We start from the raw sequence: 27,836 nt of genomic DNA, 5'->3' as shown, positions 1-27,836 counted from the left end.
GAGGCTAGAAGCCAAGAGAACCTGGCAGCGCTGCAGGTAGGCAACGGGAAACAAGAGGTCTCATGAACCACACGCAAAACCCAGATGGGCCGCATATGCCCAGCTGCTGTGGGGTCTCATTCTCCCTACAGTGGGATAGGGAGAGCTAGCGTCCCCTGAGGGACAGGGAGACACCAAGATCCTGCAGGGCCGGGCTGGCCCCTGCCCCTGTTCCTCCCGGCAGAGCTGGACACGTAAATTCAGGCTCACTTCTCACACACACGTTCAGAGCCCAGGCAGAGGCATTCTGCCACCGCCTCTGCTCCGCCTAGGTCATAGCCCCACGCGCTGGCCTCGCCTCCGCTCCGGTGGCCCCGTGACAGCTCAGCCCCGCCCCGCCAATCGGCCGCGTGTTGTGCGGGGGCTGCCGGCCGCCCGCCCCCAGCGCGTCCCTCCCAGGCAGAGGCGGCGGCCAGGCCTGCTTTTGCCGCTGGAGGGGAATGGGCTCCATGGCGGAGCTGCCGCCGCCCGCGGACTGCAGCTGCGATGGGGAGGCGGGAGCTCGGCACACACACCAGCAGCCAGAGGAGCGGGTCAGTTTCACCTTCCCCCCGCTGCTGCTCTAACAGCCGGCAGCGGCCAGCCTCTTCCCCCAGCGCCCGGGACAGCGCCATGGGGGGGCGGATACCTTTACCCGGCATGGACAGGGCTCGGGCTGGGGGGGGGTCTGTACCCGGGGTGGGGCGCAGGGCAAGGAGGGGCGGGTCTGTCTGTAGGTGGGTGGGCTGAGGCGGTCTGTACCCGGGCCGGGGGATGAGTGGGGTCATGGAGGGGGGTTCTGTACCCGGGTGGGCTGGGGAGGTGGCTGTGTACTTGGGAGGGCGTGTACCCGGGCCGAGGGGGGGTAGGGTCATGGGGGGGGTCTGTACACGAGCTGGGGGGGTTATTGGGGGGGGTCTGTACCGCATGCGGGTCGGTGTCTCTCCCCACGCCTTCACCCAGCGGCGGGCATGGGTGTGGGTTGGCCCCGCCGTGTGTGTCTCTACACCGGCTGTGCGGGGCAGCGGCGATGGGAGGAGGCGCGGGCTTGCCCGGAGCATGGGGCCACGCAAACAGAGGGCCGGGCGGCGTCGGCGTGGGCTGAGCTGGGCCGGGCCGAGTCTCTGTCCGCCCTCCCGCCGGGCTGTCTGGGTCACGGCCCGCCTTGTGCCGGACGGCGGCGGTGGCAGCTGGGGCGTGACCTTCCCACATGTGGCACAGGCCGCAGTCGCGGCCCTGTCTGGAGCAGGAGCTGGGAAATACCCGCTCTCCGGGTGTCCAGAGCCGGACAGCCAGGGAAGTGTAGTGCTTGGAGCAAAGGTGGTTGAGAGATACCGAGAAGCGTGCTGGACCTCAGCCTGCAAGTCACCAGGCAGCTTTGTTCAGCTAGTCTGGAAAAGGGTGAGGAGGGGACTTCTTTTCCACGTGTGTACAGCACATTGTATCAGGCTAGTGGCCTTTTTTTCTCTCCTTGCGGCTCAAAAAGAACTTTCAGACACTCCATCTCATGCAGGAAAACTGCAAAAGAGCTTGAATGATGTGGGGGTTAGAGCATAAATCGTTACACATAGTACTGCTTCTGTATTGTGCAAGCCTGGGAATCAGTTTTCTGCAGTTCCTGCAGCCTTGCGCACTTCCTCAGTTAGCTGTTTCAGTTTATGAGTGGTGTGCACAACATGAGAAAATTATCAACCAAATACATTAAAGATTTAAAAAACAGGTTACAATAATAAGTGCATGAGGGGCAGTAAGTATAGGTAATCTGCTTGAAATTTATTCTTTATATAGAAGCCGAAGATGAATATGCAGCTACTTGTTTTAACAAACTTCTTAGAACAACTCAGATTGTAGGACTGGAGATTTTTAATCTGTAGTTAATCATGGTCAGCAACACCTCTTCATAAAATGCAGTTTCATAGTACGGTGACATTTGTTATGGCAGCATTGGGGGAGTGGGGGTCTCATTGTTCCAGGAGCAGCCCCTGCAGGGGAAGATGAAGTCTTGTCCCTCCCCATCCTCAGCCAGGACTAGCAACTGGTGCCCTGCCCAGGGTACGTGTCTCCCAGCTGGGTGCCAGAGGTCTTGGAGAAGAAAGTTCACTGTGTCTAATGCATTTTTCACATCTGAATTTGGTAGGGCTGTAGTAATCAGATTTTATGTAGTGGCATAATGTTTGAATTTTCACCTCTGTAGATGATTCAAAGATCACTGTTAATTACACATTTACAAATATATTCATGATGTGTCTGATTTTTATAAACCTGTTTGCATAATCATAATTTTGAATTTAAGCTATTTGATATATCTCTTTGTAACTGCTTTGACAGCTCCCCTGTCAGAACATAAACAACCAATAATCAATCCATTTTAGCTACTTCAAAGCAAGCTCCGATCCATATTCCTTGGCTTGTTTTTGATTTTTATGAAGTTTCATATAATGCAGTGGTGAATGCAGTCAGTTACGAGTCAGTCTCTTCACAGACAGAAGAAACTTGCTTGATAAAGAATGCATTCTTTTCTTCTAACCTCAGCTTTAGACACAAGTGGGAAAATAGCATGGCTTTGTTGTATGAAAGGGGCATTACCGCACCGACTTTTTTAAAATGTTGATCCTTGCCAAAATGGTGCTTCCTTCTCATACGCCTGTAGAAGAGAAAAAGTAAAACTGAGTGGAACTGGTGTGTATTAGGGAAGTATATGAGAAAAAGAGTAGTGGCTCGATTACAAATTTTTTCTTGTGCCTTATAGCCTGTGGGAGGTCCTTATGCAGTCTATCATGGAATAGGGACAGGAGATAGAAAGAACAGACATATATGTTATACACATGCTTCCTTGGTATGAGAAATAAAATGCTTGAGAAGTTAATATTGCTAACTTCAAAATTCATAATCCCAGGGGGTAAAGAGCTCTGCATACTAGCAAAGTAAGCCAAAAACAGTCCATGGTAGAATGAATTTTTTAGGAGCAATGCTACTAGGAGACAGCAGAATCCCCTGACAAACCACTCAGGCGGATCACGTCCCCATGTTTTATCGGTGGTCCATCGCATTTCATCATGGACCTTGAGTCTAAGGCTGGGTCTACACATGCTGCAGAAGATCGAATGCTTATGTGCAATCTTCCGGGGTGCCATTTCTTGCGTGCGCAAAACAGTGCACTCCAGGGTCAATGTTGACCCCAGAACTTCTTTTGAGTGGCATGGTATTAAGGAAGGTTGATGGGAAGAGTATTCCCATTGACCTGCTGTGAAGGAAGGCACAGAAGTTGATGGCTGCAAGTTGATTTTTGGTATGCATTTGGCATACCAAAAATTGTGTAGCAGCTGTCGACCTTCCAGGTAAGTGTAGACGCAGCCTAAATGATTATGGCCAAGCCTCTTCCACTTGTAAAAAGCTGTCATTTTGGAGCCACTGGAAGGACCATGTGGTGGCAACAAGTATACTTAGCAAGATAAAGCATCATCCTCCCACTTTTTTATGCAATGAGTGATCTTTATGAAGGGACAAGAAATTATCTTAGAAAGTGAGGGAGAGTGGGGGTGCAAAGCAGATGCAGCATTATGAAATGCAACAAAATCCAGGGCATCCATGTATTTTCAGTAGAAGAAAAAGGAGGATTGATTTACCAATTTACATATAAATATGTCAAAGGGTCAGCAGTACAGATAACTATTTCATACTTTTGCAAATGATCTAAAAGTTCTCTTTATTCAAAAAAGCCTGGCTGATTCTGAAGAGGTCAAACTGATGCATAGATAGCTGCCCAATTATGTTGTCAGATTTATTCTCACAGCTTTGTTCATTATGGCGGTGTCTAGACGACAGAGTTTTGTCAGCACAACAACCATTTTGTTGACAAAACCTGCAGAGTGTACAGTTCCCAAAGGTGTTTTGTTGGCAGTAAGTCTACAGAACACAGCATTTTTGTTGACAGCTGTACCCCACTTGCCATGAGGAAAAATACTTCTGGTGACAAAAAGACAGTCTGGATGTTCTAGGGGACTTCTATCAACAGAAAGGGCTTCTGGGACAGTGGTTCAGTGCTGCTACAAAACAATGGAACTCCAGCAGAACTGTAAGAACGCAAAGGACAATAATGAGCCCGCTATTAATGCTCCAGCTATCTGCCTATACTGTAAGGAGCTAGACTGGATTTTTGGAAGGGAGGCCTTTATCGAATCCCCTCATGGAGTTTTGGACAGTTGAGAAGGAAGGCCAAGGGTCACGGAACTCATCTAGGTAACCAAAGAAGGCACCAGAACAATCACAGACTCTAACCAGAAGGAGATTGTTCCTGACAACCAGTATATCTTTGGTATCCCCATCCCCGAGCCACAGACCTAGTCACCAGAGATGCCAGGAGACAACACATTAGACCTTGACCAGTAAGTTGTACTTGCTGTACTATCATATTACTCTGGAGGGGAAATAAGAGACATATGACGGACCACCCCTCCCCACTACCCAGCATCCATATATGAAATCCAACAAACGAAATTAGACCAGAGTATTAACAGCCCACAGGAGATTAAACTATTAGATGTAGGCTGAGACTGGGAGGGCCAACAGTGAATCAGTTTTTGAGGCCTCTGCAATGGTAGGAAAATGGTATATCTCATTCAGCCATTTAATCCTGGTGAGTGACCTGCACCCAAGCATGTCAGAGGGAGACAAAACGAAATCTAAGGTCACCAGCCATCTGACCTGAGAGAAATCTCCTTTTGAGCACCGTATGTGGGATCAGTTAGTCCCACAACGTGTTAGGAAGAACCAGACAGCAAAGCAGCTGAGGGAGAGAATGCTTGTGCCCTTGCTGTCACTGTCCCATCTCCAGGCGTGGCAATACTTGATGCCTCAGAAGAAGGAGATTTTTAAAAAATACCCTTCACAGACTAGGTGGGGGAGAGGTAAATCTCTTCCTGGTAACAGCAGGTGGATGGCTGAAACCCTGAAGTATGAGCTTTTAGGTAAGTCATAATCTGGAAGGGGGACCCAGGGCTGTTGAATGCTGCCTCCTGCCATCACAAGTGATCCTCTCAAACAGTAAACTCTCGAGTTACGCAGGGGTTGCATTCCTCCATTTCCCACGTAACTCAGACTTTTGTGCAATTTGGGATTGCAGGTACTGGGAACCAGGGGCAGCCGGGTTCCCGTCTCCCCACTGCTTGTGGGACCAGGAAAACTGACCAGCCATGTGCTGGTCAGTTTCCTGTTTCCTGCCAGGGCAGGGCAGCTGGGAGCCAGGCTGCCACTTGGTTCCCAGCTCTCTGCCACTTGAGGGACCCGAGAAACTGACTGGCCATGAGCTGTTCAGTTTCCCAGGGTCCAGCAAGCAGTGGGGAGCTGGGAACCAAGTGGCAGCCTTGCTCCCACTCCCCTCCCTTTGCAGAGCCAGGAGACTGACCAGGGCAGCCTGGCTCCCTTCCACTTCTTAGATCCAGGAAACTGTTCAGGGCTGCTTCCCTGGTCAGTGTCCCAGCTCTGCAAGCAGAGGGGAGCTGGGAGCCAAGCTGCTGCTTTGTTCCCAGTTCCCTGCTACTTGTGGGACCTGGGAAACTGAACAGCCCACCAGGGCTGACCAGGGCTGGTCAGTTTCCTGGCTACTTCTCCCTGCCTTTCCCCAGCAGTGTGCGGTGCCCCTGGGGGAAGGCAGGGAGAAGAGTCTCTTAGCTTGCTTAGCTGCCTGCAAAGCAGGTTCAAGTTGTGTTTAACTCACGTTAAAGCAAGTTATGTGCAACTTGAAGTGACATATTTTAAGGGTTTACTGTACACTTGTATAACCTTCCACTTGCGGAATATCCCTTACAGTCCCCTAGATGTCAGGCCCTTCCCATGCCAATTCCCCTTTTCCCTACCTCCAACCATCTGAACATAAAGAATATTTCCAAATCCTTCAGCCTATTTATTTTCCTTTGTTATAGTACATTACTTTTCCATCACTACACTCTGACATTAAAGCAGTAGCATAGTGCATCTCTGACTCTCTCTGACCAGTGAGGGTTGTATTTTTTTATTATTTTTTTTTTTTTGCTCTGCACAATAGTCAGTCTCTCTGACTTCTAGCCATCAGTGAGGATCTCTCCCTTGCTCCACAAGATGATGTACAACATGCAGAAAGTCCCTATAACATGAGACAGATATTGCCCCAAAAGCATCCAGCCTTTTTAAGAGGCATCTCTACCTTCAGTCTTTGAAGTGCACATTTCATTGCCATTCTATATCTGCTCACTGTATACTTAGGGCAGGTGTACAGTACGAAAGAAATTCAGCCGAAGATGCATAACTCCAGCTATGAGAATTGCATAGTTGGAATTGAAATACCTTAAGTCGAATTTCTACTGTGGACCTACAGTAGGAGGTTGATGAGAGAAACTCTCCCATTGACTTCCCTCATATCTCATGACAGAAGTACTGCCATCAACAGTGGTGCCCTCAGAGCTCAATTTAGCACATTCCTACTAGGTGCACTAAATCAGTCCTTGAAGCAGCATCAATCTTCCCTTTAATGTAGACCAACACTTAAACAGCTCCTTTCTCCTGTCCAAGTGATCAGAAAAGGCATCTAAAACCAGGGAAGCAGAGTGCAGGTGGGCCTTCCGGAATGACAGGAGGAATCACACCAAGATTAATGTCTATAGTCTTGGAAGCAAAATTACCTTCCTCACTGCAGTACACAGGGATGAGTTTCTAAAGATCCTAGCATCGTGGACCTTTCTTCACCACCACAGGAATACTGGTAAGCTCCCCACTGCTTGTGGGACCCAGGAAAGTGACCAGCTCATGGCTGGTAATTGGCCATGAAGAAATACCTGTTCTGTTAATTAACTCAGAGGCCTGCTGTGAGCGGCAAAGAATGGGTACATGAGTTGTATCAATCACCTCCATGCAGTTTAGGAATCCTACTGGTTCAGGCATATCCATCAATAACATCTGTTTGTTGCCACGCTTTATGATTCGAGCCAGCAGCATCCTCTCAATAGCAGCGCACACTTCCATAGCCACATCTGGTCTACCAATGCTAACGTGGTTAATTACTGAGCGGTAGAAAGCAGGTGGCAAGTTTCCAGATGGTGGCAGCCACGTGCTTCTCAGAACTGTCATGTTGAGCTCTGCATAGATATATGGCAAATAAGGTGTCTTCATCCTGAAGTTCTGCTGCTACTGCTAGTCATCGCAGTTCTGCATCACTTTCCTGTCTCACCAGTCAGTGTTTGTCAGCTGAACTCAGAAGTGATGCTCCACCTAATGAAGCTGGTTGAGGAAAGCATTCTGCAGAAGCAACTGCTTGATTTCATCTTCCTCTTCCTTTTGTGACAGACTGCCAATATCCTGTAATAATGGAACAAACCTAATGGAATAAAGATACACCTTTGGAGTGCACTGTGTGTGGGTGTGTTGTAGACTTTCTGTAGAAAGAAGGGGAGAAGCAACCCTTTGAAGTCAGCTCCCCTCCCTTAGAAAAGATGAATACAGCAAACAGAAACTTAACATTGTTAACTAGCGTAGTACTACAAATGTCTGGTTTTGCAGGAAGTGTTACAGATGGGTAAGTTCCATGGTGGCTTGCCAAAACTAAAAGTAAAACCTGCATTAGGAGCTACAGACTCTTAAAGTCTTTTAATCTTTTATCATCAAATCAGGAAGTGTTTTGTAAAAGACACTTGTAAAAGAGGAGAGGAGTATTTCATACATATTATGCCAAAAGATCTTTATATCTCTGCTCAAAGTAATCCACATTTAAAGTCTTCCTTCACTTACATATCTGGATTGAAATTCTGGGCCCATTGAAATCAATGACAAAATATCCATTGACTTCAGTGAGGCCAGGATTTTCCCTCCTGGTTAAGACTAAGGAGGTACAAGTGGCTTCTGCTTTAGCTCAGCCATGTGATGGCAACCCAGAGTTTCCTCAGCCATCTGGACAGCTAAGCTGAAAATTTGATTTCTTCCCAAACATGGTATGTGATGTGAATGTAAGAAACTAATGCATATGGCATTAACTGGTCCAGGCACACACGTACCAACTATACCATGTAATTTTTATTTTTCAGCTGTTTTTATTTCCTAAAGCATGTTTCTTCTTGGTGTTTCCCTTGGAGAATTGTTTACAGATGCAGAGATATTTCATGTATCTCAGTGTTGGAACAAAGTCTGCACACCATGTCTGAAGCAAGCAGGAGGGTTTGTTACACCCAGCACTGGTGGAGTGTCACTTCCCCGTTAGGCTCAGTGAAACACTGCCAAACAACAGGTTACAATTGATTATATAGAAGGTTGATGCGTGGAGAGCAAAGCAACAGGGTGGGAGAGACCCCAGAACCCCTGGATAGAAGCTAACTGTGAGGGAAATTAGCACAATTAGCTGACAGTCTAAGAAGGTTACAATAAAGCTCTCCACCCATAGCTTACAAAAAGTTCTTTGAACAAAGCAAACATTACTTGACAATAATGTGTAAAGTGGTGATGTATATGTCCGTGTCACAATGTTATCTTCACACATGTATGACCATTCGTATTATATCTAAAGAATTGAAGCAGAAGGTAATGAAGGTACATGACAATCAAGCATTTGTTCCTGCTCTTTCACGCCCCCACCCCCAACATCCTAAGGTTCTCTTCCTGGAATGTGGTTGCCAGGGTGACTGTCTTTGTTCAGGCGGGATGGCCTTCCAGGTGAGCGTGGCTGGGGGAACCCATGTTACTGGTGTAGGCCTAGTTTCCAGACCCAAATTTAGAGCAGTTGTTCTTCACAGAATATCATAGTGTGTCTAGGAATTTTACCCTATGCTCAGCTATTATTTGGTCAGCCGGTTGCAGTTTTAAAGCTCTGGAAATTTTAAAGAAGATTTCAACAAGCTATGCCACAAGTATATTTTCCAGTATGGAGAGAACAGAGGCTAAGTCAAAAAGAATAATTTCAGTGACTACAGATGTGGCCTCTACATTTTGCCTTTTCATGAATAGCAGCACTGGCACTTTCTGCCATCCAAGCTATTTTAAAGGTCTCCTATGCTTTAAGTATGTTCTTCCTGTCTCCAACTCATGTCAATATGACAGAGGCCAGTGTTGTGTCAGTTCCCTCTTAGACATTTCATCATTCACAGACCTTTGGGGTCAATGGACGTCGATGGCTTTCCTCTGTCTGCCAGAGGCAATGACCACATCATTTAAATCATAAACTACTAGATCATCAGTACGTTTTCAAAAGCAGACTTCTAACCTTAAGAACAGAAATTGTGGTGCTTCAAGAATTATTTCAAGTTTATTTCAGATCCAGTTAAATATAAAACCTAATAGTCTCTCTCTTGTCCGCAGTATAAAGGTTTATTTGCCTGATCAATTAGTATTGTATCTAGTCAGACATCTTTTAACAGTTTTGACTGGAACATTCCAATACACATGGTAAAGAGTTTAAGGCTAAAATCCTTTGAAGGCTATTTCAGCCAGTAGAGGACCTTGATTTCTTGGCAATTAAACACACAGAATTACAGCACTAGAAAATTGGTGAAAGTGGTATGTTGTCATACATATTTCCTGTCTCATTGAACCCTATTTAGTTTCCCAGAATTCTTACAAATTCCAGTGTCCTGATTACTTATTCTTAAGATGGGATTCAGCAGAGGTGGGGAAAAAGGGAGAACCCACTTTACTCATTCACTAGAACCTAAACTGCATTACATATTGGAAATTGCAGACATTAGGTTATGGACCTGATTTTTCTAAATTACATCAGTGTGCCTGTAATAGTAGGCAGTTGTACTTCAAGCATATCTGAGAACAGAGCTGGGTCTGTATATATTAAACAGTTTTTCAGGCAATAGTCTGGTTATAGTTTCTCCCTTGTCTGAAGTGGGTTTTTTAAATAATTTTTTCCCCCAAATGCTTAAAGGGTATTTTAATCTTGCTGTTTATTACAGGACAAAAATGACTAGTAGTAATTAATAAAAATATATAAACACCCAAGAGTGGGATGATACGTACATTTCAGTAGATTCCTAAGCCTACAGAGGGACAGTTGCAAATGGAGGCTTTGTCTGTGACTGTAGCAGTGTTTCCCAATTTTAGTTGACCACAGAACCCTTTTAAACATGAAACAGTTTTGCAGAACTCCATTCCCAGACTCTACCCCCTTCGGTCCCCAAACCTACCCCCCACATCTCTAGGCTATACCTGTCTTAGCCTTCAGCCCCCAAATCTGCCTCCCTATCCCCAAGCTTTACCCCCATCCCACAAACCTGCTTCCCTATCCCCAGGCTTAAATCCTCTCAGCCTCAAACCCACCTCTCCCCAACCCATCCCCAGGATTAACCCACCTGAGCCCCAAACCAGCCCCCAGGACTAACCCATTCATGGTGCTGGCTGGGGAGCCTATGCTGGGTGGCCACAAGCATCCTGTGAAAGAGAGGCTGCCCTAGAGGTGTTCCAGTGGTGAGGAACACCTCTAGGCCACCAGATGGGTGTGGCTTTTTGGATAGCAGGGTGAATGAGGAGCTCTCTGCAGGTCCCTCTCCAGTGTCCACAAAATAATGGAGCTAAATTAGTTGGTTTAACATCTAGATTCCTCCTGCTGGCCATTAAACCAATTAAATTGAGTTCCACTGTTTCAGGTGCAGCAGCGCAGGGAGCCACAGAAGAGTCAACTATTGTGGAATTTCTTGCAGGACCCCAGGGTTCCGCAAAACACCATTTAGAAAACACTGGACTATAGCATTCTCAAATAAGTTTGCTGTATTGCTATGATGCCTTGGCACCAACCAAAATGCTGTCATGTGTATGTTAACACACTGTTCAGTAGCTTTCTCAACAAGGTTTCAGTGATTGTAGCCATACACTCTTGTTTACTGCCAGTGAGGCTTTTTTCTTCACAACTGAATAATATGTTAAGCACCAACATGCTCTCTTCACTTTTGTAGTAAACTTCATATTACAGCTTTTTCTCCACACTTAAGGAGGTGATATCCATTGTTCCTTTAGTATTTGAATTTGAGGATAGATCAGAGCCAGGGTACGTATGCACTACATTGTAATTCTTTCCTTTAGCTTAAAGTGCCACTATGTGACGTTGACTTGAATAACCGACACATTTTATTATCTGGCATCCCCGGTTTCCAGGTGATGCCAAATAATAAAACTTGTACTGTATTTCTGAAATGGAGATTTTTTTCTTCATGCTCTTAAAATTTATCATGAATTTTGCCTTATTTTAATATTATATTTGATTAAATCCTAGCGTGAGCAATCTAGCTTTGTGTTTTATAAAATATTTAATTACGTTGATGTAAGTTCTTCATACAATATTTAACAAAGATCTGAATGTGAAGGAATTCAAACTTGTGGGTAGTGTTCATTTGGTTGCAGGGTTGAGATTTCAGTTGCTATAACGACTTGAAGCAGTATTCTTAAGTTTTTTTCCACCTACAGTTTGTATCATAATGTGAACTTCAGTTGCCATAATAGCTGGATGCAGCATTTGCTTAGTAGTTGCTTTTCTTTCCATCGCTTGTTAGTTTATTCTTTATCTCTTTGCTCAACCTTGCAAGCTTATTCTTGTTTGTTCTTATGTCATCTATAAAAACAGGTCATTTATTGCTACTTCTGTGAGTTATACTTATTATGTGGATAGAAAACTTCAGTATTGGAGGCAGGCAACACATGAGTACTAAATATTTAAAACTTCTCTTGGCATTTTGAAGCTTATTGTTGCTGACAGTTATCAAATGTGGCACCATCAGGGAAATAATATGACTGAAATATTATGGTTTTCGTAGTGTGCTCAAGTAAGTCTCTCATTTTTTAAAAATATACATACATCTTCAGAATATGAAAGATGTTTGTATGTTTTTGCTGTGAGAATACTGGAACCAGATTTTATTCTCTGCTAAAACCACAACAAATACTTTATTGAAAATCCTTGTTTAAATTTAGAAAATAAATATTTAATGGATACTATTTCTAGAAATAATGGTGGTCTTGGCAATTTTCCTATAGAGGAATCTTTGTTTCTCATATTTCCCACTGTTTGATCTATCATCTGCAAGCAGTGTGAAACTGTTCCTCATTTGCTTTCACTCTGTTAGCCTTTTGATTTATATGCAGCAAGATAAACATTGTTCTAGGAAGTGAACCTTGTTGTTTTGCCCAAAGCAGTTTGTGTATACTGTTTTTCTGCCCAGTATTCTATTGCCTGAATATCAAAATCTGTACTGTCACCTTGAACTGCAAGATCAAAGGCACTAATCATCAGTTTTTGAGGCTGTTGACTGTATGCATTCTGCCATTACTCTGCATGTTAAATTTCAGTGAAAGTCAATGGGAGTTTTGCATGAATTGATAATTGGGTTTGTTCCTGTGGTTGATGAACAGCAAATTTGGTTTTATAAAGTATTTGGGGTAAATGTGATGCCAAACCACCATAGAACCAAAAATTTGATGGAAGGTTACTACACATTCTCCATGATGCTTCATTTTAATTTAATGATAGAAGAGGGAGGGAAAAAAAACCTCTGCTGCTTAACTCTGAGCCAAATCCTGTTGTGTTTAACCAAGTGAAAAAATAATAGTCAAAGTTAGGTTTGAAAACAAGTTACAATCCTGGCTCTCCCCACAGCAGTGGAAAGCATGAAAAAAAGCAGAACTGCTCTGGTTTGAGAATATACGTCACACTAGCCCCATGTGCCCGAGAGCAGGATTCTGTGAAGGTACAGTTGGATCTCTCTAGTTCAGGAGACTCTGGTCCAGCAACAGTCATGTTCTGTTGTGGCTGGGGCCACCATAGATACTCCCAAGTTGGAGAACTCACAAGGAAAATACAGATGTGGCTGGACCAGAGAGCTGGGCTGGTGGCTGGGGGTGGAGCTCAATTGCTGGGGTTGGTGGCGAGGGTCATAGCCCTGTGGCCTGTGAAGTGGAAGTGAGGCTTGGCAGCTGGGGTTGGTGGCCGGCAGCTGGGAGCAGAGCCCAGGGTTGGGAGCTGAGCCCAGCGTCTGGCACTGGGTGTGGAGTACAGCAGCTTGAGTTGGGCACCAGAAGCAGAACTTGGTGGCCATCAGGAGAGGGGGTAGCTTTGACCTCCCCTGCTCTGGAAATCTCCCTGGTTAGGGATCAATCAGATCCCAAGAGCGTGAGCCAGGGAGGTCCAACCTGTATCCTGGATCAACGCGGGGAGAGACTATATGTGGTAACCCAAGCAATTGTCAGAGGTAGCTGTGGCCAATGGGATCACAATTTAGCCATCTTATCACTTTGCTCTCTCTAGCAGATTACTCTGAGTGCATGGAGGGTTGGGTATTCTGCACCTCCATATGCTGTTTTTAGCAGGTGTGTATCCAGCGAGCATCCATTACAGATTTGTGCACAAGATTCTGTTTCCCAGCCTTGACTGCGTTACTCTGAATATGTAGGCTTGTAACCTACTTTGGGGTCCTTCCATGAGAGCTGAAAGTGCTCCTGATGGAGTCCTTCGTGAATATCTCTCATATAGCTTTTGAAATCTGTTTTCCATATTTTTTTGGTCAGATTTAGACTTAAGAACTTATTTTTACTTTATTTTCTAGAGTCCCTGCTTTGTCAAATCTTTAGAACTTCCTTTAATTTTTTATCATTAAAAAAATCTTATTTTTTAACAAATAGGTGTAAAGCTGAAAGGGCAACTTTCACAGGCATTTTTTGACATTTAAATATGCATGCCATCAGCTATGCACACTGGGTTTTTTGTGTGAAAATTACTTCAAGTGCGATTAAGTTAGTAGCTGGGCTATGTGAAGATTAGAAACTGCACAAGAAATTTGTGGTCTTGCTTGGTTTGGTTTGGTTTTTGATTTTTATTTTTCTATGTATAGGTAGTAGTCCTTTTTCTTGTGCTTAGTAGACATTTATTATTAAATATCAAGTGAAACGTAAATCCAAAGCTTTTTTCACATTTAGGGAGAATGTGATGATAATTTTAAGTATGCCATTCTTCCCGTGTGTGTGCACATGTGACTTTATCTTGCTCATGGCTTGTGCCATGTCTTGACATTTGAATCAATATTCTGGAAGTCATGTTTAGCGCTCGTAACATGATAAAAGCAGTTGTTTTGGGTGGAATTATTTTTTCCACATTACTCAGTGCTCCTTTAAAAAATCCTGTCTCCTTTCTCTTTTTTCTTCATTAATACCTGGTTCTTCTGCATTTTGCATTTCTTCCATAATCTTAAAAGTACACAGATTTCAGGTTGGCCTAAATATATGGAAATCTCAAATTTTCTCAAATTACTGTGCTTTTTATACATTCTCCTGCTGTGGGAATTCACGCTTCTGGTACCACTCCTCAGGCACTGCAGATGTGGCACTAAGAAGAATAGAGTGAAACTGAAAATATTCTAGTCAGTTCACTTCTTCTCATCTTGTGGGACAATGATTGTGTTAAGATTTTTTTTAAAATAACTCAACTGTCAAGAAATCTGAGCCCAAAAATTGCCCTTAACATTTTCTAAAGCATGAAAAACCCTGGGAAACTTTTGTTTTAATTAATTTTGAAATACTTCTATAACTTAAAAATGGCTGAATTGAATTTTATTTCATAGACTTTATGGCCATAAAGAGCAGCTGTTGTCACCTAGTCTGACTTGCAGAACATAGCTCATTCAATTTCAGCCAGTAATTCCTGCCCCAATCTCAATAACTTGTATTTTTCTCCCTACAATAAGTCATTTTTAAACTAAGAATGGATGTGTTACAGATTGATGTAAATCATATCTCTTCATAAACTGAACTGTCTGAAAACAAGTTCTTACCCTAAAACTGATACCAGCTATAATCCTTGTAAGTCTCTGATGAAATTAGGAGGAGAAAGGAGATAGGACTTTAAGCTTGTTAATGGATAGCAGTACGTGAACAGAAGAGAAATCACCTTACAGAGCTGAGCCTTGAAAAAGAGATATTTGCAAATAATGATGTTAGCCTTTATATTTATATGGCAATGTGTTTTTTAAATTACTTTTTAAAATAAAAATTCACTGCTATGTTTCCTCAATCTTGTTTAATAGTGCTTGAACCATACCATTTCATTGTGTATTTTTCAAAGAATCATAGGGCTGGAAGGAATCATCTACTCTAGCCTCCTGCTTCAAGCAGGGTCAACCCCACCTAAGTTATCCCTGCCAGGACCTTGTCAAGCCAGGACTTAAAAACCTACAGGGATGGAGAATCCACCATCTCTCTAGGCAGCACATTCCAGTGCTTCACTATCCTTCTGGTGAAGTAGTTTTTCCTAATATCCAGCCTAGGTTCTGAATTTTTATACATGCCCAGTTTTATTTGGGAGTTTATCATGTTTTAATCATAGAAGAGTAGGACTGGAAGGGACCTCGAGAGGCCATTGAGTCCAGCCCCCTGCCCTCATGGCAGGACCAAGCACTTTCTAGACCATCCCTGAAAGCCATCTATCTAACCTCTTCTTAAATATCTCCAGTGATGGAGATTCTACCACTTCCCTTGGCAATTCCTTCCAGTGTTTGATCACCCTGACAGTTAGGAACTTTTTCCTAATGTCCAACCTGAACCTCCCCTGCTGCAAGGTAAGTCCATTGCCTCTTGTTCTATCCTCAGAGGCAAGGAAGAACAAGTTCCCTCCCTCTGCCTTATGACACCCTTTTAGATACCTGAAGACTGCTATCATGTCCTCCCGCAATCTTCTCTTTTCCAAACTAAACAAGCCCAATTCTTTCAGCCTTTCTTCATAGGTCATGTTCTCTAGACCTTTGATCATTCTCATTGCTCTCCTCTGGACCCTCTCCAATTTCTCCACATCCTTCCTGAACTGCGGTGCCCAAAACTGGACACAATACTCCAGCTGAGGCCTAACTAGCGCAGAGTAGAGCGGGATAATGACTTCTCGTGTCTTGTTCACAACACACCTGTTAATGCATCCTAGAATCATGTTTGCTTTCTTTGCAACAGCATCACACTGTTGACTCATATTTAGCTTGTGGTCCACTATAACCCCTAGATCCCTTTCTGCTGTACTCATTCCTAGGCAGTCGTTTCCCATTCTGTATGTGTGACACTGATTGTTCCTTCCTAAGTGGAGCACTTTGCATTTGTCCTTATTAAACTTCATCCTGTTTACCTCAGCCCATTTCTCCAGTTTATTCAGATCCTTTTGACTTATGACCCTATCCTCCAAAGCAGTTGCAACCCCTCCCAGCTTGGTATTATCTGCAAACTTAATAAGTGTACTTTCTATGTCAATATCTAAATCGTTAATGAAGATATTGAACAGAACCGGTCCTAAAACAGACCCCTGCGGAACCCCACTAGTTATACTTTTCCAGCAGGATTGAAAACCATTAATAACTACTCTCTGGGTACGGTTATCCAGCCAGTTGTTCACCCACCTTATAGTAGCCCCATCTAAGTTGTATTTGCGTAGTTTATTGATAAGTATATTATGTGAGACCGTGTCAAATGCTTTACTGAAGTCTAGGCATACCACATCCACCGCTTCTCCCTTATCCACAAGGCTTGTTATTCTATCAAAGAAAGCTATTAGATTGGTTTGACATGATCTGTTTTTAACAAAACCATGCTGGCTGTTCCCTATCACCTTACCACCTTCCAAATGCTTGCAGATGATTTCTTTAATTACCTGCTCCATTATCTTTCCTGGCACAGAAGTTAAGCTGACTGGTCTGTAGTTTCCTGGGTTATTCTTGTTCCCCTTTTTATAAATGGGTACTATATTTGCCTTTTTCCAGTCTTCTGGAATCTCTCCCGTCTCCCATGATTTTCCAAAAATGATTGCTAAAGGCTCAGATACCTCTTCTATCAGCTCCTTGAGGATTCTAGGGTGCATTTCATCAGGCCCTGGTGATTTGCAGACATCTAATTTTTCTGAGTAAATTTTAATTTGTTCTTTTCTTATTTCAGCTTCTAAACCTACCCCCTTTTCACTAGCATTCTCTGTGAGGCATTCCTTCAGATTTCTCAGTGAAAACCGAAACAAAGAAATCATTAAACATCTCTGCCGTTTCCAAATTTCCTGTTACTGTTTCTCCCTCCTCACTGACCAATGGCCCTACCCTCTCCTTGGTCTTCCTCTTGTTACCAATGTATTTGTAAAAAGCCGCCTTGTTTCCCTTTATGCCTGTAGCTAGTTTGAGCTCATTTTGTGCCTTAGCCTTTCTAATCTTGCTCTTGCATGCTCGTGTTGTTTGCCTATATTCGTCCTTTGTAATTTGTTGTAGTTTCCATTTCTTATACGATTCCTTTTTTATTTTGAGATCATGCAAGATCTCCTGGTTAAACCAAGGCAGTCTTTTGCCATGTTTTCTATCTTTCCTACGCAGCGGGGTAGCATGCTTTTGGGCCCTTAATAATGTCCCTTTGAAAAACTGCTGAGGATAGTGGTGTGCAGTTATTTGTTAGAGTGGATTAACTGTTTAGAATTTTCTTGTCTAAGAGTTTGGCAACAGTTCTTATATGCAAATGGAGAGTGATTCCTGTAAATAATAAGGGAAATAGCAATAGAATTGTTCATCTGGGCCTGAGAAAGGCAGAAGCAGTTAAAATGATGTCAGATAATAGTTGTTAATGCTATTCTTTCCTGTTCTTGGAAGATTCTATTTTTTTTCATATTGAATAAAATTATTCGTGTTCTTTGGTCATAAAAATCTGTGGTAAAAAAATCCAGTGTACTAAGGAAGCAAGAATACTGAAAAATCCTAGAATTTTATTTTATTTTCATAGTTTTATAATACCATGTCATCTCTACAATATGTGGGACATGGATGTATAATAACAAGGGACTGTCCTGGATGGAAACTGAGAATGATTTTTTGAGGAAATGATCAGTCAAATACTGGAAATTCCTCTACTTTGGTTCCATAGCCAGTAATGTTTAAATATTTTGGAGATGAGGTCTGAAATATGAAATATACATATGTGCACACCTACCATTGTTTAAATTAAAAAAAATAAAACCCATCTTAAATACATCACTATGTTGGTAGACCTGAATAAAAATAACTACATTAGTTTTAATTTGTTGTTTTGGTGCAAGACTGTGTTGGCACTTTCATTTCAAATCAATTTTTTTTTTCAATTAAGCACTCGAGTGTTTATACACACTTATTTAAATGACAAAAGGTAAAAATTAAAAATGATATAGTTATTTAGGTGCAAATTTGTGTGCAGGTTAGCCCTAAAATACATGCAATAATAATTGGTTCAAAAATCTGTTATTTGCCTAGCATTAGCCTGAGATTGTTATTTTGGTCACGGTTTTCAAGATGTTTGAGCTCCTCTCGAATAACTGGTAGAATTGATCCTTATATGTGTTTATGAACCGGAAGCTTAATTATAGAGGCTGACCAGAGCCATCACAGGCCCTTTAAACCAAGCAATAGCAATGCTTGTGGTAAAATGCAGTAAAAGGAATATTAATCACTAAAGTTAGCTGCATGGAACTACTACAAATCTTTTTTTTAAAAGATTGTTCTTAAATACAGTAAAGAATAATCCTCTATCCATGTTGACAATTCAGTGAAAAATAATAGAGAAGACAGGTGTCCTATTGTAAAATATGGGTAACCAGAAATCTATGATCTTGTATGTTTAGAAAAAATAGGGGGCCCCCGTCTCTGTTCTGTAGGAACAGTCTGGTAGGGGTGTAAACTTGGCAAGTTTCAAATCATGGTGTTTCCTTGTCATTTTTCAGTCAGTGAAACAGGGAGAGAAGAAAGAGTTCCATCTCTTTCCCCCCACTTACCTGATTTCCCTAAGATCTACAAAGATGCAGACTTTTTGTATTTACGTGTTGTTCACCCCTTTCCCTTATCTTGTAGCCACTGGACTGTACGTCTCATACAGGCACCGTATTGTTAGAAGTGTGCCTGGTTGCTTTTGCCCGTGCTCCTCTTCAGCCCTCACAGGTTGCATTTCAAACAGTTGGGGAAGCTGGAATAAAGTTACTGCCACTTAATACAGCTTTCCTTGTGGTTTATGGCAAGTGACAATCCAGCAGAGCCTATGTTGAGGCATCCATGAATTCAGGGCTGAGGAGACAGTAAGGATGGAGTACAGGGGATGGAGCCAGTCAGGCATGAGCACAGGCTCTGTCTGGTGATGTGCTGAAGGAGTCTATTTTTTTTACAGAAACTATTGGCTGAGTTGTACAATGACTGAACAACTTGTTGCATTTCTTTAAAGGTGACTTAATTTATCTAGCAACAATTTTGAAATTATAAAAGATACGCCTAACTGACTGTGTGAACTATCTCATGGAAATAGCAAGTAAGGGTCTAAAACAGTGACATGCTGCTGAGAGTTTGAAAGTACTTTTTTAAACAAAATAATGTACACTAATGCCACAGTTCTACAAACATGGACAATTTATATAACTTTATGCTGTCTAGTATTTTAGTTAAATTCAAAGGGACTTCTTGTGCATAAATTTAAACTTTATGTTGTAAAGTTTCTTTAGCAGCCTTAGGTATCATAACCAATTATTGGAGTTTTACATAGACTGTACTCTCAGTACTTCACCCCTAAAGAAAATACTTGTCAAGAACATGGAATGATTATGTAGTGTTGGTGATGAAAAATATGCCATCTGTATATTATGGCTGGTAATGTGTTTTCAGTTTCACTTGTTTTTGAAGAAGAATTGTTCATCTCAAAAGTTTTTGAAGCACATTTTCAAATTTTAATATACAGTGTAGACTAGTTTAGAAATATGTTGAATTATTAAAGAGAGCCCTGTGCTGTTTCTCTTTATTAGAAATTTTCTGTCCAAGGAAAAGATTACTAATATACTGGCTGCTTTAGCAGCTTTCCTCTAGATTAAGAAGCTCACTTTGAAAGTTATTGTAATATGCTTTATAATTTCCCACAGATCAGAAAATGGCTGACCTTTATTCCACCATATTAAACATACCATACACTGAAGAATTTTGTTCTAGTTCTAATACGCACTAGTTTCTATTTTACCTTAGAAATTCAGAAATACAAGATTGATCATTTGTTTGTTTGCATCAGTGCTTAAGAAGTAGGGAATAAAGTAAATGCCTTATTTTTAAAAGAAAGTCTAAAAAAGGCTTTTTAAATTTTGTGAGAGGCTACTACAGAATAATGTTTAATAATAATAATAATAATAATAATAATAATGTATTTCTTCATTGTCCTGATGTAGTAAAATGTATGTGATGTTGCTGGCTTCAACTTTTCAGAGTAAAGTAAGATGAAAAAAGGCAAGGACTCCAGGGTTTCCCAACAATCACTTAGAACTAAATTATGTCACATGGATAAGACAAAAATAAAGCATCAGATTATCCTTAAAAGTGTGATGTGCCTCTCCACCAAATATCTGACAGGCTGTGTCTAGACTAGCCCCCAACTTTGAAGGGGGCATGGTAATTAAAGTGTCGAGAGATTACTAATGAAGTGCTGCGGTGCATATGCAAAACTTTTCATTAAGCTAAATCTCCCTGCGGTGACTTCAAAGTGCCGGTTTGCGTGTAGCCGCAGGTACTTTGAAGTGCCCACACTACTTGGAAATCCCTTTACTCCACGCCAGCTGGCACTTCGAGGTTACTATGGGGGAGATTTAGCCTAATGAAGTGCTGCATATGCACCGCAGCACTTCATTAGTAATCTCCCAACACCCTAATTATCATGCCCCTTCGAAGTTGGGGGCTAGTCTAGGCACAGCCACAGTGCTCTATAATATTAATCTATGGTGTGAGAGAGAGAATTTGAGTCAGTTAATTCAGGGATGAACTATTTAGCATTTTCAATTGTTCCCTCTAGACTATCAGGAGAAAACAATTCCATCCTCCTCATGGAGACTGAAGATAGTTCAGAATTGTTGATGTGATGACTAATTTAAGGATTATGATTGCTAATTTAAGGTGACTGAAGATTTCACCTTTGTGTAAGAGCATGTTGTAGCCAGGTTCTTAGCAGTTACCAGGCCCACCAATGGGAAGCAGGGGAAGGGAGTAGTTGCCCTGTGGCCCGGTATTTCAAAGGGGCCCAGAGCTCCAGCTGCTGTGGCTGCTCTTTGAAGCTGTTTGAAGTGCCAAAGCAGCATGTGAGGGGGAGGACAGTACCATGATTTGAGTGGTGCTGATGGCTGATTGCCATCCCTTCCACCCTTGACCCTTCCTCTTCCAGGCGCGCAGAGCCAGGCCCTCCTCTGACCTTGCCACAGAACCTGCCATGGCTGTCAGCCCAGCTGTCTCTTACCTCTCCGTAGTGCAGGTATTAGGGAAGTCATTGCATTGCTTATGTTATTGGACAAACCCCATGCAATGTGACACAGCACTGTAATGCACTGACTAGCTGTCCAAGACCAGTGTTGAGATAGAGGATGATGTTTCTCTAGAAGGGTATAGGAGTTACTCCTGAAGCTACTCCTAGAAATACCTGTTTGCATAAACATTGTACATGGAAAGTATCTGCGGCCATGTGTAGTGGCTTTCCATGCATGTTCACTGTGGTCCCTATAACTACAGAATAGCTCGTAAGTGCAAGAGTCATGTGTAGATAACAGATTGAGATCACTTTTTGAACTTTTTCCCCCTACATATTCTTTCCTCAATAAATACACTTGCTGCCTTATTAGTGTGATGTGTCTTTTAAGCAACTCCCTCTCTTACACCAGAAGACAGAAGGGGATGAAAACAGATTCTCAACATTGCCTATGGAATCCGAAGGATTGTACGTGAAGACGATTCAGAACACCCTTCAAATTACTTCTGTACTGCAGAAGTTAAGGGAGATTTAATATTGATTTCATTGGGAGCAGGATTGGACCCAGGATATCTGCAGGTGTGGGTTTTGTGCCCCCCTGAAAAGCAGACCCATGTATGAGAAATTAGGTGAAAAATGAAGGGAAAAAAAAAAAAAAAAGTGACTTGCCTAGTTAGTGGAGATCCAACCTTAGGCAACAGTCTGCCTTCCATGTGCATGCCTGTGCAGTAACTACACAAAATATATAACCATGGGTATATTTTCTGTGCCTGTCTCTCTCTGAGATGAAGTATTGAAGCTCAAAACAAATAACTTTGAACTTTCAAGTAGGAAAAAATAATTTACACACACACACACACACACACACACACACACACACACACACACACACACACACACACACACACACACACACACACACACACACACACACACACCCTGCAAGAGCCTGATGTAAATGCACTGTGCCTATTCATCGCTGTTGCTACTTTTGCTACAGCATTCTTACAGTCAAGCTTGCATTCCATGTGCAGGATTGGTGAAGGTGTGACCTAATGCCTAGTTTGGAAAAAGATGTTCAGACTGTTGGATTGCCCTTTTGTTTTCTGAGGGGATAAGTTTAGTGTTTTACAAGAATGGGAATTAGCTTGTTTAAATTGTAGCTTATCAGATTCTGTTATGCTGACCGGATTCCACAGTCAGTTAGCCTGCTTATCTCCATCAGAAAAGCAATTACTGTCAGATGTAACTACAGGAAACCTAAGGACTTCTACCCTTACAGATTTAATTGAAGCCTCATTTTAGAAATTAGGTTTTGAATATAGATCCAGTCTTGACACAAAACTCTTTCTTCCAGAAACTTTGCTTTATGATAGACACTAAATAACTATAATTAGGGTGTACAGACAGCCTATTATTGGAAGTATTGATGAGTTGCTTCTTTTTACGTTACTAATGGAAGGATCAGACAAGGCATGTGCTTGGCAGGTACTTTATCATTTTCAAAGTGTACTCATGAAACATGAAATTCTCCCTCTCCACTCAAATCCTAAGTGTTGAGGTTTTGCGCAGTGAGTTTCATGGAGCTGCACCAGCACTGCAGCCCACTGTTCTACCCATGTGGTTCCTATACAGACCTTCACTTCTGCAAATTCAGAGATAAACATCATTGTAAAAGAGGACATCACTCACTCACTGCCAAGCTGCCTCATTTGGAACTAGTGTAGAGTCCCCTTTAATGGTGCAAATGCTTCCCGATACCGTCACTCTACCTGTGATTTTACTCAGTCATTACTACTGCTGCCTTCCCGACCTTTGGAAATACTGCATAGTTTCCAAAACTTGTTGTGCCATGTCTTCACATTAGGGCTAATTTCAGCCTTTCCTGTTGATAGCTCAGCCCATTATGTTCCCTGGGCTATCTTTCAATAATAAAAATCCCTTCCTTGTCTTTTAGTTTTGTGCAAAATTATTAATGGTTCATAGTCCCCTTGCAGAGCTTATTCATGCCTTTTCAGTGGCTCTGAAATCCTAGTGAAAACTAGTTTTTAACGAATTCACTGTATTCAATATTTTCTGTGTTTAAAATATGAGACTCATATCAGGTACTAAATGTAATGATATCCTTTTTACATATATTGGGTATTTTTTCTAATGCCTGAAAGTAGAAGCAGCTGAGATTTTTGTAAATCGTAAAACAGACAGTAACAACAGTATCATAAATATTTTATGTGTCAAAGCTATTTACTGCTTTTGTTTTCTTGTCTACAGGTCCAGCAAGATCACAGAAACCATGCTGTAGAGCCTGTTATAGATGACTATAAAAAGATGGGAACTCTTTTTGGTGAACTAAACAAAAGCCTGATCAGCATAGGCTTCACAAGGATGTATTTTGGAGAACGGACTGTGGAACCTGTAATAATCATATTCTTCTGGGTTATGCTTTGGTTCCTTGGCTTACAAGCTCTTGGACTAGTTGCTGTCCTGTGCCTTGTCATTATTTACGTGCAGCAGTAGACTATGTTGAATGGCCTATCAGATAACGTTTTACAACCATGTCACCTTTCAATGGATGTATATGTTTAAGGATCAAAGAGTGACATATTAAACGAGGCAATGTTCCAAACCATGTTACACATTAAATTTGTGAGGTTTTTACATTCAGCTTAAATGACATATCCATTTTAAAGGAAGTCAGCAGTTCTAACACCTCTCCAGAGGGACTGAAATGGGTATGCTCTTAATAATGGTACTTTCCAAAATAACTTATTGTTTTGAAGAGGTTTTCTACACAGTATATTAGTGCATGGCAAGCCAGAAAGTGAATCTACAAAACACTGGTGTGCCAGATACTAACTCTATGTGTGGACTATCCCTAAGTGACAGTGTGTGAGCCACTGTAACCTTCAGGACTCAGTCTTTGGCTTATTTTTTATTAAATGTGGCATAAGGGCAGATCCAACTGAATGGAGTCAGCCTCTGTCTTGTGGTGTGGCTGTTATTTTGAAATGACTCTCATGTAGTGGAAATTTTGTTATGAAAAGTACATGTAAACATGAGTTTTGTGTTGTTTTTACCTGCTTCTCCTGTCAGCTTTTTGAAAGCTTGAGCCTAAAATCTGCTAACTAGCTACATAAAGATGTGTTCCTCCATTGGCTTGCACTTTTGTGCATGCACACGCTGCTTTGTTACTATAATGCCAGACCTACATTAGAAAAGCATTGTCAGTCTAGCTATACCAACACAGTTATGCCAACAAATCCTTCTCCAGTAAGCGTAGGTTATACTGGGGGGAAAAAATACTTTGCCAGTATAATTGTGTCTAGCATCAGGCTTTTGCAAATATAGCGTTGTCGGAAAAAATCCCACCCCGACTGACATTGTTATGCTGGCAAAGTTTCTAGCAAACACCAAGCAAGCATGCCATGGAAGGGGTTGGGCAGGGGCAAAGGCCACAGCCCTTTGTTAATATCAAAATGGATATATTAGGGGGAAAATAATTTGAGGACTTTGCAAATAAATATAAATCCCTGTCCCTGCAACTGTTCAGCTAATGTTCAAGAATACTGAGCACTGCCCCTCTGTGCCCCCATATGCAGGATGGGTTGTATTATTAGGCTTAAATGTGCATCTGTCAACTTTGATGTTTACCGCAGTTTGGGCCCAATTCTAACTTACATACAAGCTTTGCTTGTAGGAGCACAGCAGACCCAGTCCAAATGAAGTATAAATAGATTTCATGTCCCATCTTTATTGGGTAACTTTTTGTGTTTGATTTGTGTCTGTAGAGACGCATGTGGTAAGCTAAAATATCAGAGAAAAAATATTGTATAGTTTTAAAATCTGTAAAAAACCGTTTAAGTAGTATTGAGCAGAAGGAAGAACAGAGAAAATCTTCACCAAGACTGTCTACACTTGCATTCCTCTTTCAAGGGGTATGCAAATGAGGGAAATCAAAATGCAAATGAGATGCAGATTTGCATATCTGGCACTGAGTTTGCATATTTATTTTGAAATACCTTCAAAATAGCATTCTTTCGAAGATGAGGTTTACTTTCGAAAGAGCAGTGTCTACACTGGTTTTCTTCTTTCAAAAGAAGCTATTTGGAAATAATATGCAAATAAGGTACCAGATATGCAAAGCTGCATCCATTTGCATTTTTGATTTCCCTCATTACCATGCCTCTTTTGAAAGCCTAACAGTTTAGCACTCCAACATATATATGGAACTGACTCCATATTCATATTTTCCCATTATTGCGTTTGTTTAAATAAAGCCGCTTACAGTTGAGATGTGAGCTTTGGAAAGACTATTTTATTTTTGGTTTTGCAAACATTTTTTGGATTGACAAACCTTACCCATGTCTAATTTTATTTACAAACTGTGGGCTTTCTCCAAAAACCATTCAAGTCAATGAAAATGATCCCTGTGGCCCCAGTCCTTCAGATACATTGGTTCTTAGGAAGATTCTTGTGTCACGTGGAGTTCCATTTGAGTCCACACATTGATCCAGTTGCAGGGCCTACGGAGCCATTCCTTGTAAACTTTTGCAGCCATTAAATCATCCACTATTTGTGGTTTTAAGCACTAAGACCCCAATCCTACAATCACTTTATGCATATGTTTATCTCTGTAAGTAGCCCCACTGCATCAGTGTGACTATTTGCATGTGGAAAGTTAAATTCAACTGTAAGCTTGTGTCAACTGGGCCCATGTTAAAGAATGTATTTGAATGAACATGAGTAAAATAAATATATCAGTGACCTGGGAATGCTGTACATAACAAAATAATCATAGATATGCTTTACTCAAATATCACTGGTAATCTGGATTTCCAAAAGCTAAGTACAAATGCAATTTGAGTATAATGGCAGGAGCTCTCGACCCTCAAGTGCCTAAGGATAAACATTTTAAAATCCTTTCAAAAATACTATACCCTGTATATTTGTGCACTGTTTATACATAGTTGTGGTGTTATGTATTATCTATATATGCATACATGAGTTGTAACACAAAAATTGCTTATTTTTTACATTTAATGCCTTTTTTCCTTCCATGCAAGTTGCTGTTCGAAGTGTTTCATCTTATGGGAGAAGTCGACGTCTCATGAGATGTTCCCTGTTGCTAAAAGTATGTGTGCACAGACAGGGTATTGTAATGTAGAACTCACTAATTTTGTGAAATGGAAGGAAACTTCCTTGTTTTGGAACTTAAGGAATAGTTTTGCCAAAAGCGGGGTTACTTGGTCACAGGGCACAGAAATTAAGTAGGGAAGATAATGCAGTTGTCGTCTTAGAATTTGTTGTCTGTGTATAATAGTGGTCACAAACAATAGGCATATTCACTCCTGCTGCTCTCCTTCCCACATCCTTCACACACACTCATAAAAAGGTGGTTCTTTCCTTTTGAACTAAAATCAAGTGCAGCATCTGCTATGTCTGTCCTCTTTTGAAGGAGGCTCTATCCTGCCCTACATGTCTTTCATATCTACATTTTATACTCTTAAAAAAGAAAAAAGAAATCTATCTCCCTCTATTACTGAAACAACATGGAGAATAGGGAGATGGACAAATCTTTTTTTGAAAGGTCAACTTACCATTTGTACACTTCTCCCTTTGCTACCCCTTTTAAGTAATGTTCCCTACATCATTATAGTCCATCACTGTCACATAAAAAGAGAGTATACAGGATTGTCTGCCTTTAATATCTTTTTGGTACAGCATTTCCTTGCACTGTTTGTGTGTTCGATTGATTGACTGATTTTGTTGTTTGGTTGGGTTTTTTTTAATTAAGGGTGAACTGGGGAAGATGTTCTGTTCTCTTGAAAGTGGTTTTAAATGAGCGACATAACTGAACAAAGGCGTGTATCAAAAGAAATTACATTGTAAAATCATGTTGTGATAAAGATATAGTGAGAAAATGTCAACAGCCTTTGTCTGGCGGCTTCTCCCCATCCCCAGACTACAGTTTGCAGTCATTTGAGAGTTTGGAGTATGCAAAGTATTCAGAATAGAGTCCTTCCTCCAGAAATGAAGAATGAATGTAAATGTTGTTTGGGTACAAGGGATATAGTCTCAAGCTGAAAATCATGAACACAATGCATGTAACTGTCATTCTCTCTCTCTCTCTGTACATACAGCAAAGCTGATGGAACTTCATTTGCACTGAAAATTGTCATACTGAAACTGTCTATAATGGAGAAAAAGTTTCCTGTAAATATTTGTGTTAAATAAATTTTTATTGCAAGCACTTTTGTTACCCTTTCTCATAAAATGTATTCCGTCCTCACATGAATTTGTTTTCCCCTCGGTGTTGTTCTGTCTTCACTGGGAAGCGATTAACTGATAGATAAAACATCTAATATGTCTTGATAATCTGCAGATTTCAACTGAATTTAAAATTGTCAGTCAGCTGTGGAAGAATATACAGGTGCTTGTCAGTGGACTACAGCAGCTGTGGGTAACTGCGTACAGGATCGCATAACTAAAAGTTAAAATATCAGAATATACAACTTCAGTATGTATTCTAGAGGCTTTTCTGGTTGCATGCAAGTTGTAGAGGAGCTAGATTTGTTCAGAAGTGTGAA

At 41.6% G+C, this 27,836-nt stretch overlaps 1 protein-coding gene across 1 annotated transcript; it reads left to right on the top strand.

Moving 5' to 3' along the window:
- The first annotated feature begins 419 nt into the window (after positions 1–419).
- FAM241A (family with sequence similarity 241 member A) lies at positions 420–27,502 on the top strand. The gene is made up of 2 exons (XM_074993429.1): positions 420–572; positions 23,521–27,502. The coding sequence occupies exons 1-2, from the start codon at positions 480–482 to the stop codon at positions 23,764–23,766; spliced, it is 339 nt and encodes a 112-aa protein (XP_074849530.1). The 5' UTR covers positions 420–479; the 3' UTR covers positions 23,767–27,502.
- Positions 27,503–27,836: the final 334 nt, after the last annotated feature.

The sequence above is a fragment of the Carettochelys insculpta genome, chromosome 4 (genome assembly GCF_033958435.1).
Source record: "Carettochelys insculpta isolate YL-2023 chromosome 4, ASM3395843v1, whole genome shotgun sequence".
NCBI lineage: Eukaryota > Metazoa > Chordata > Testudines > Carettochelyidae > Carettochelys > Carettochelys insculpta.
Note: the sequence above shows the minus strand (reverse complement) of the source record. Positions and strands in the feature narration are given on the sequence as shown.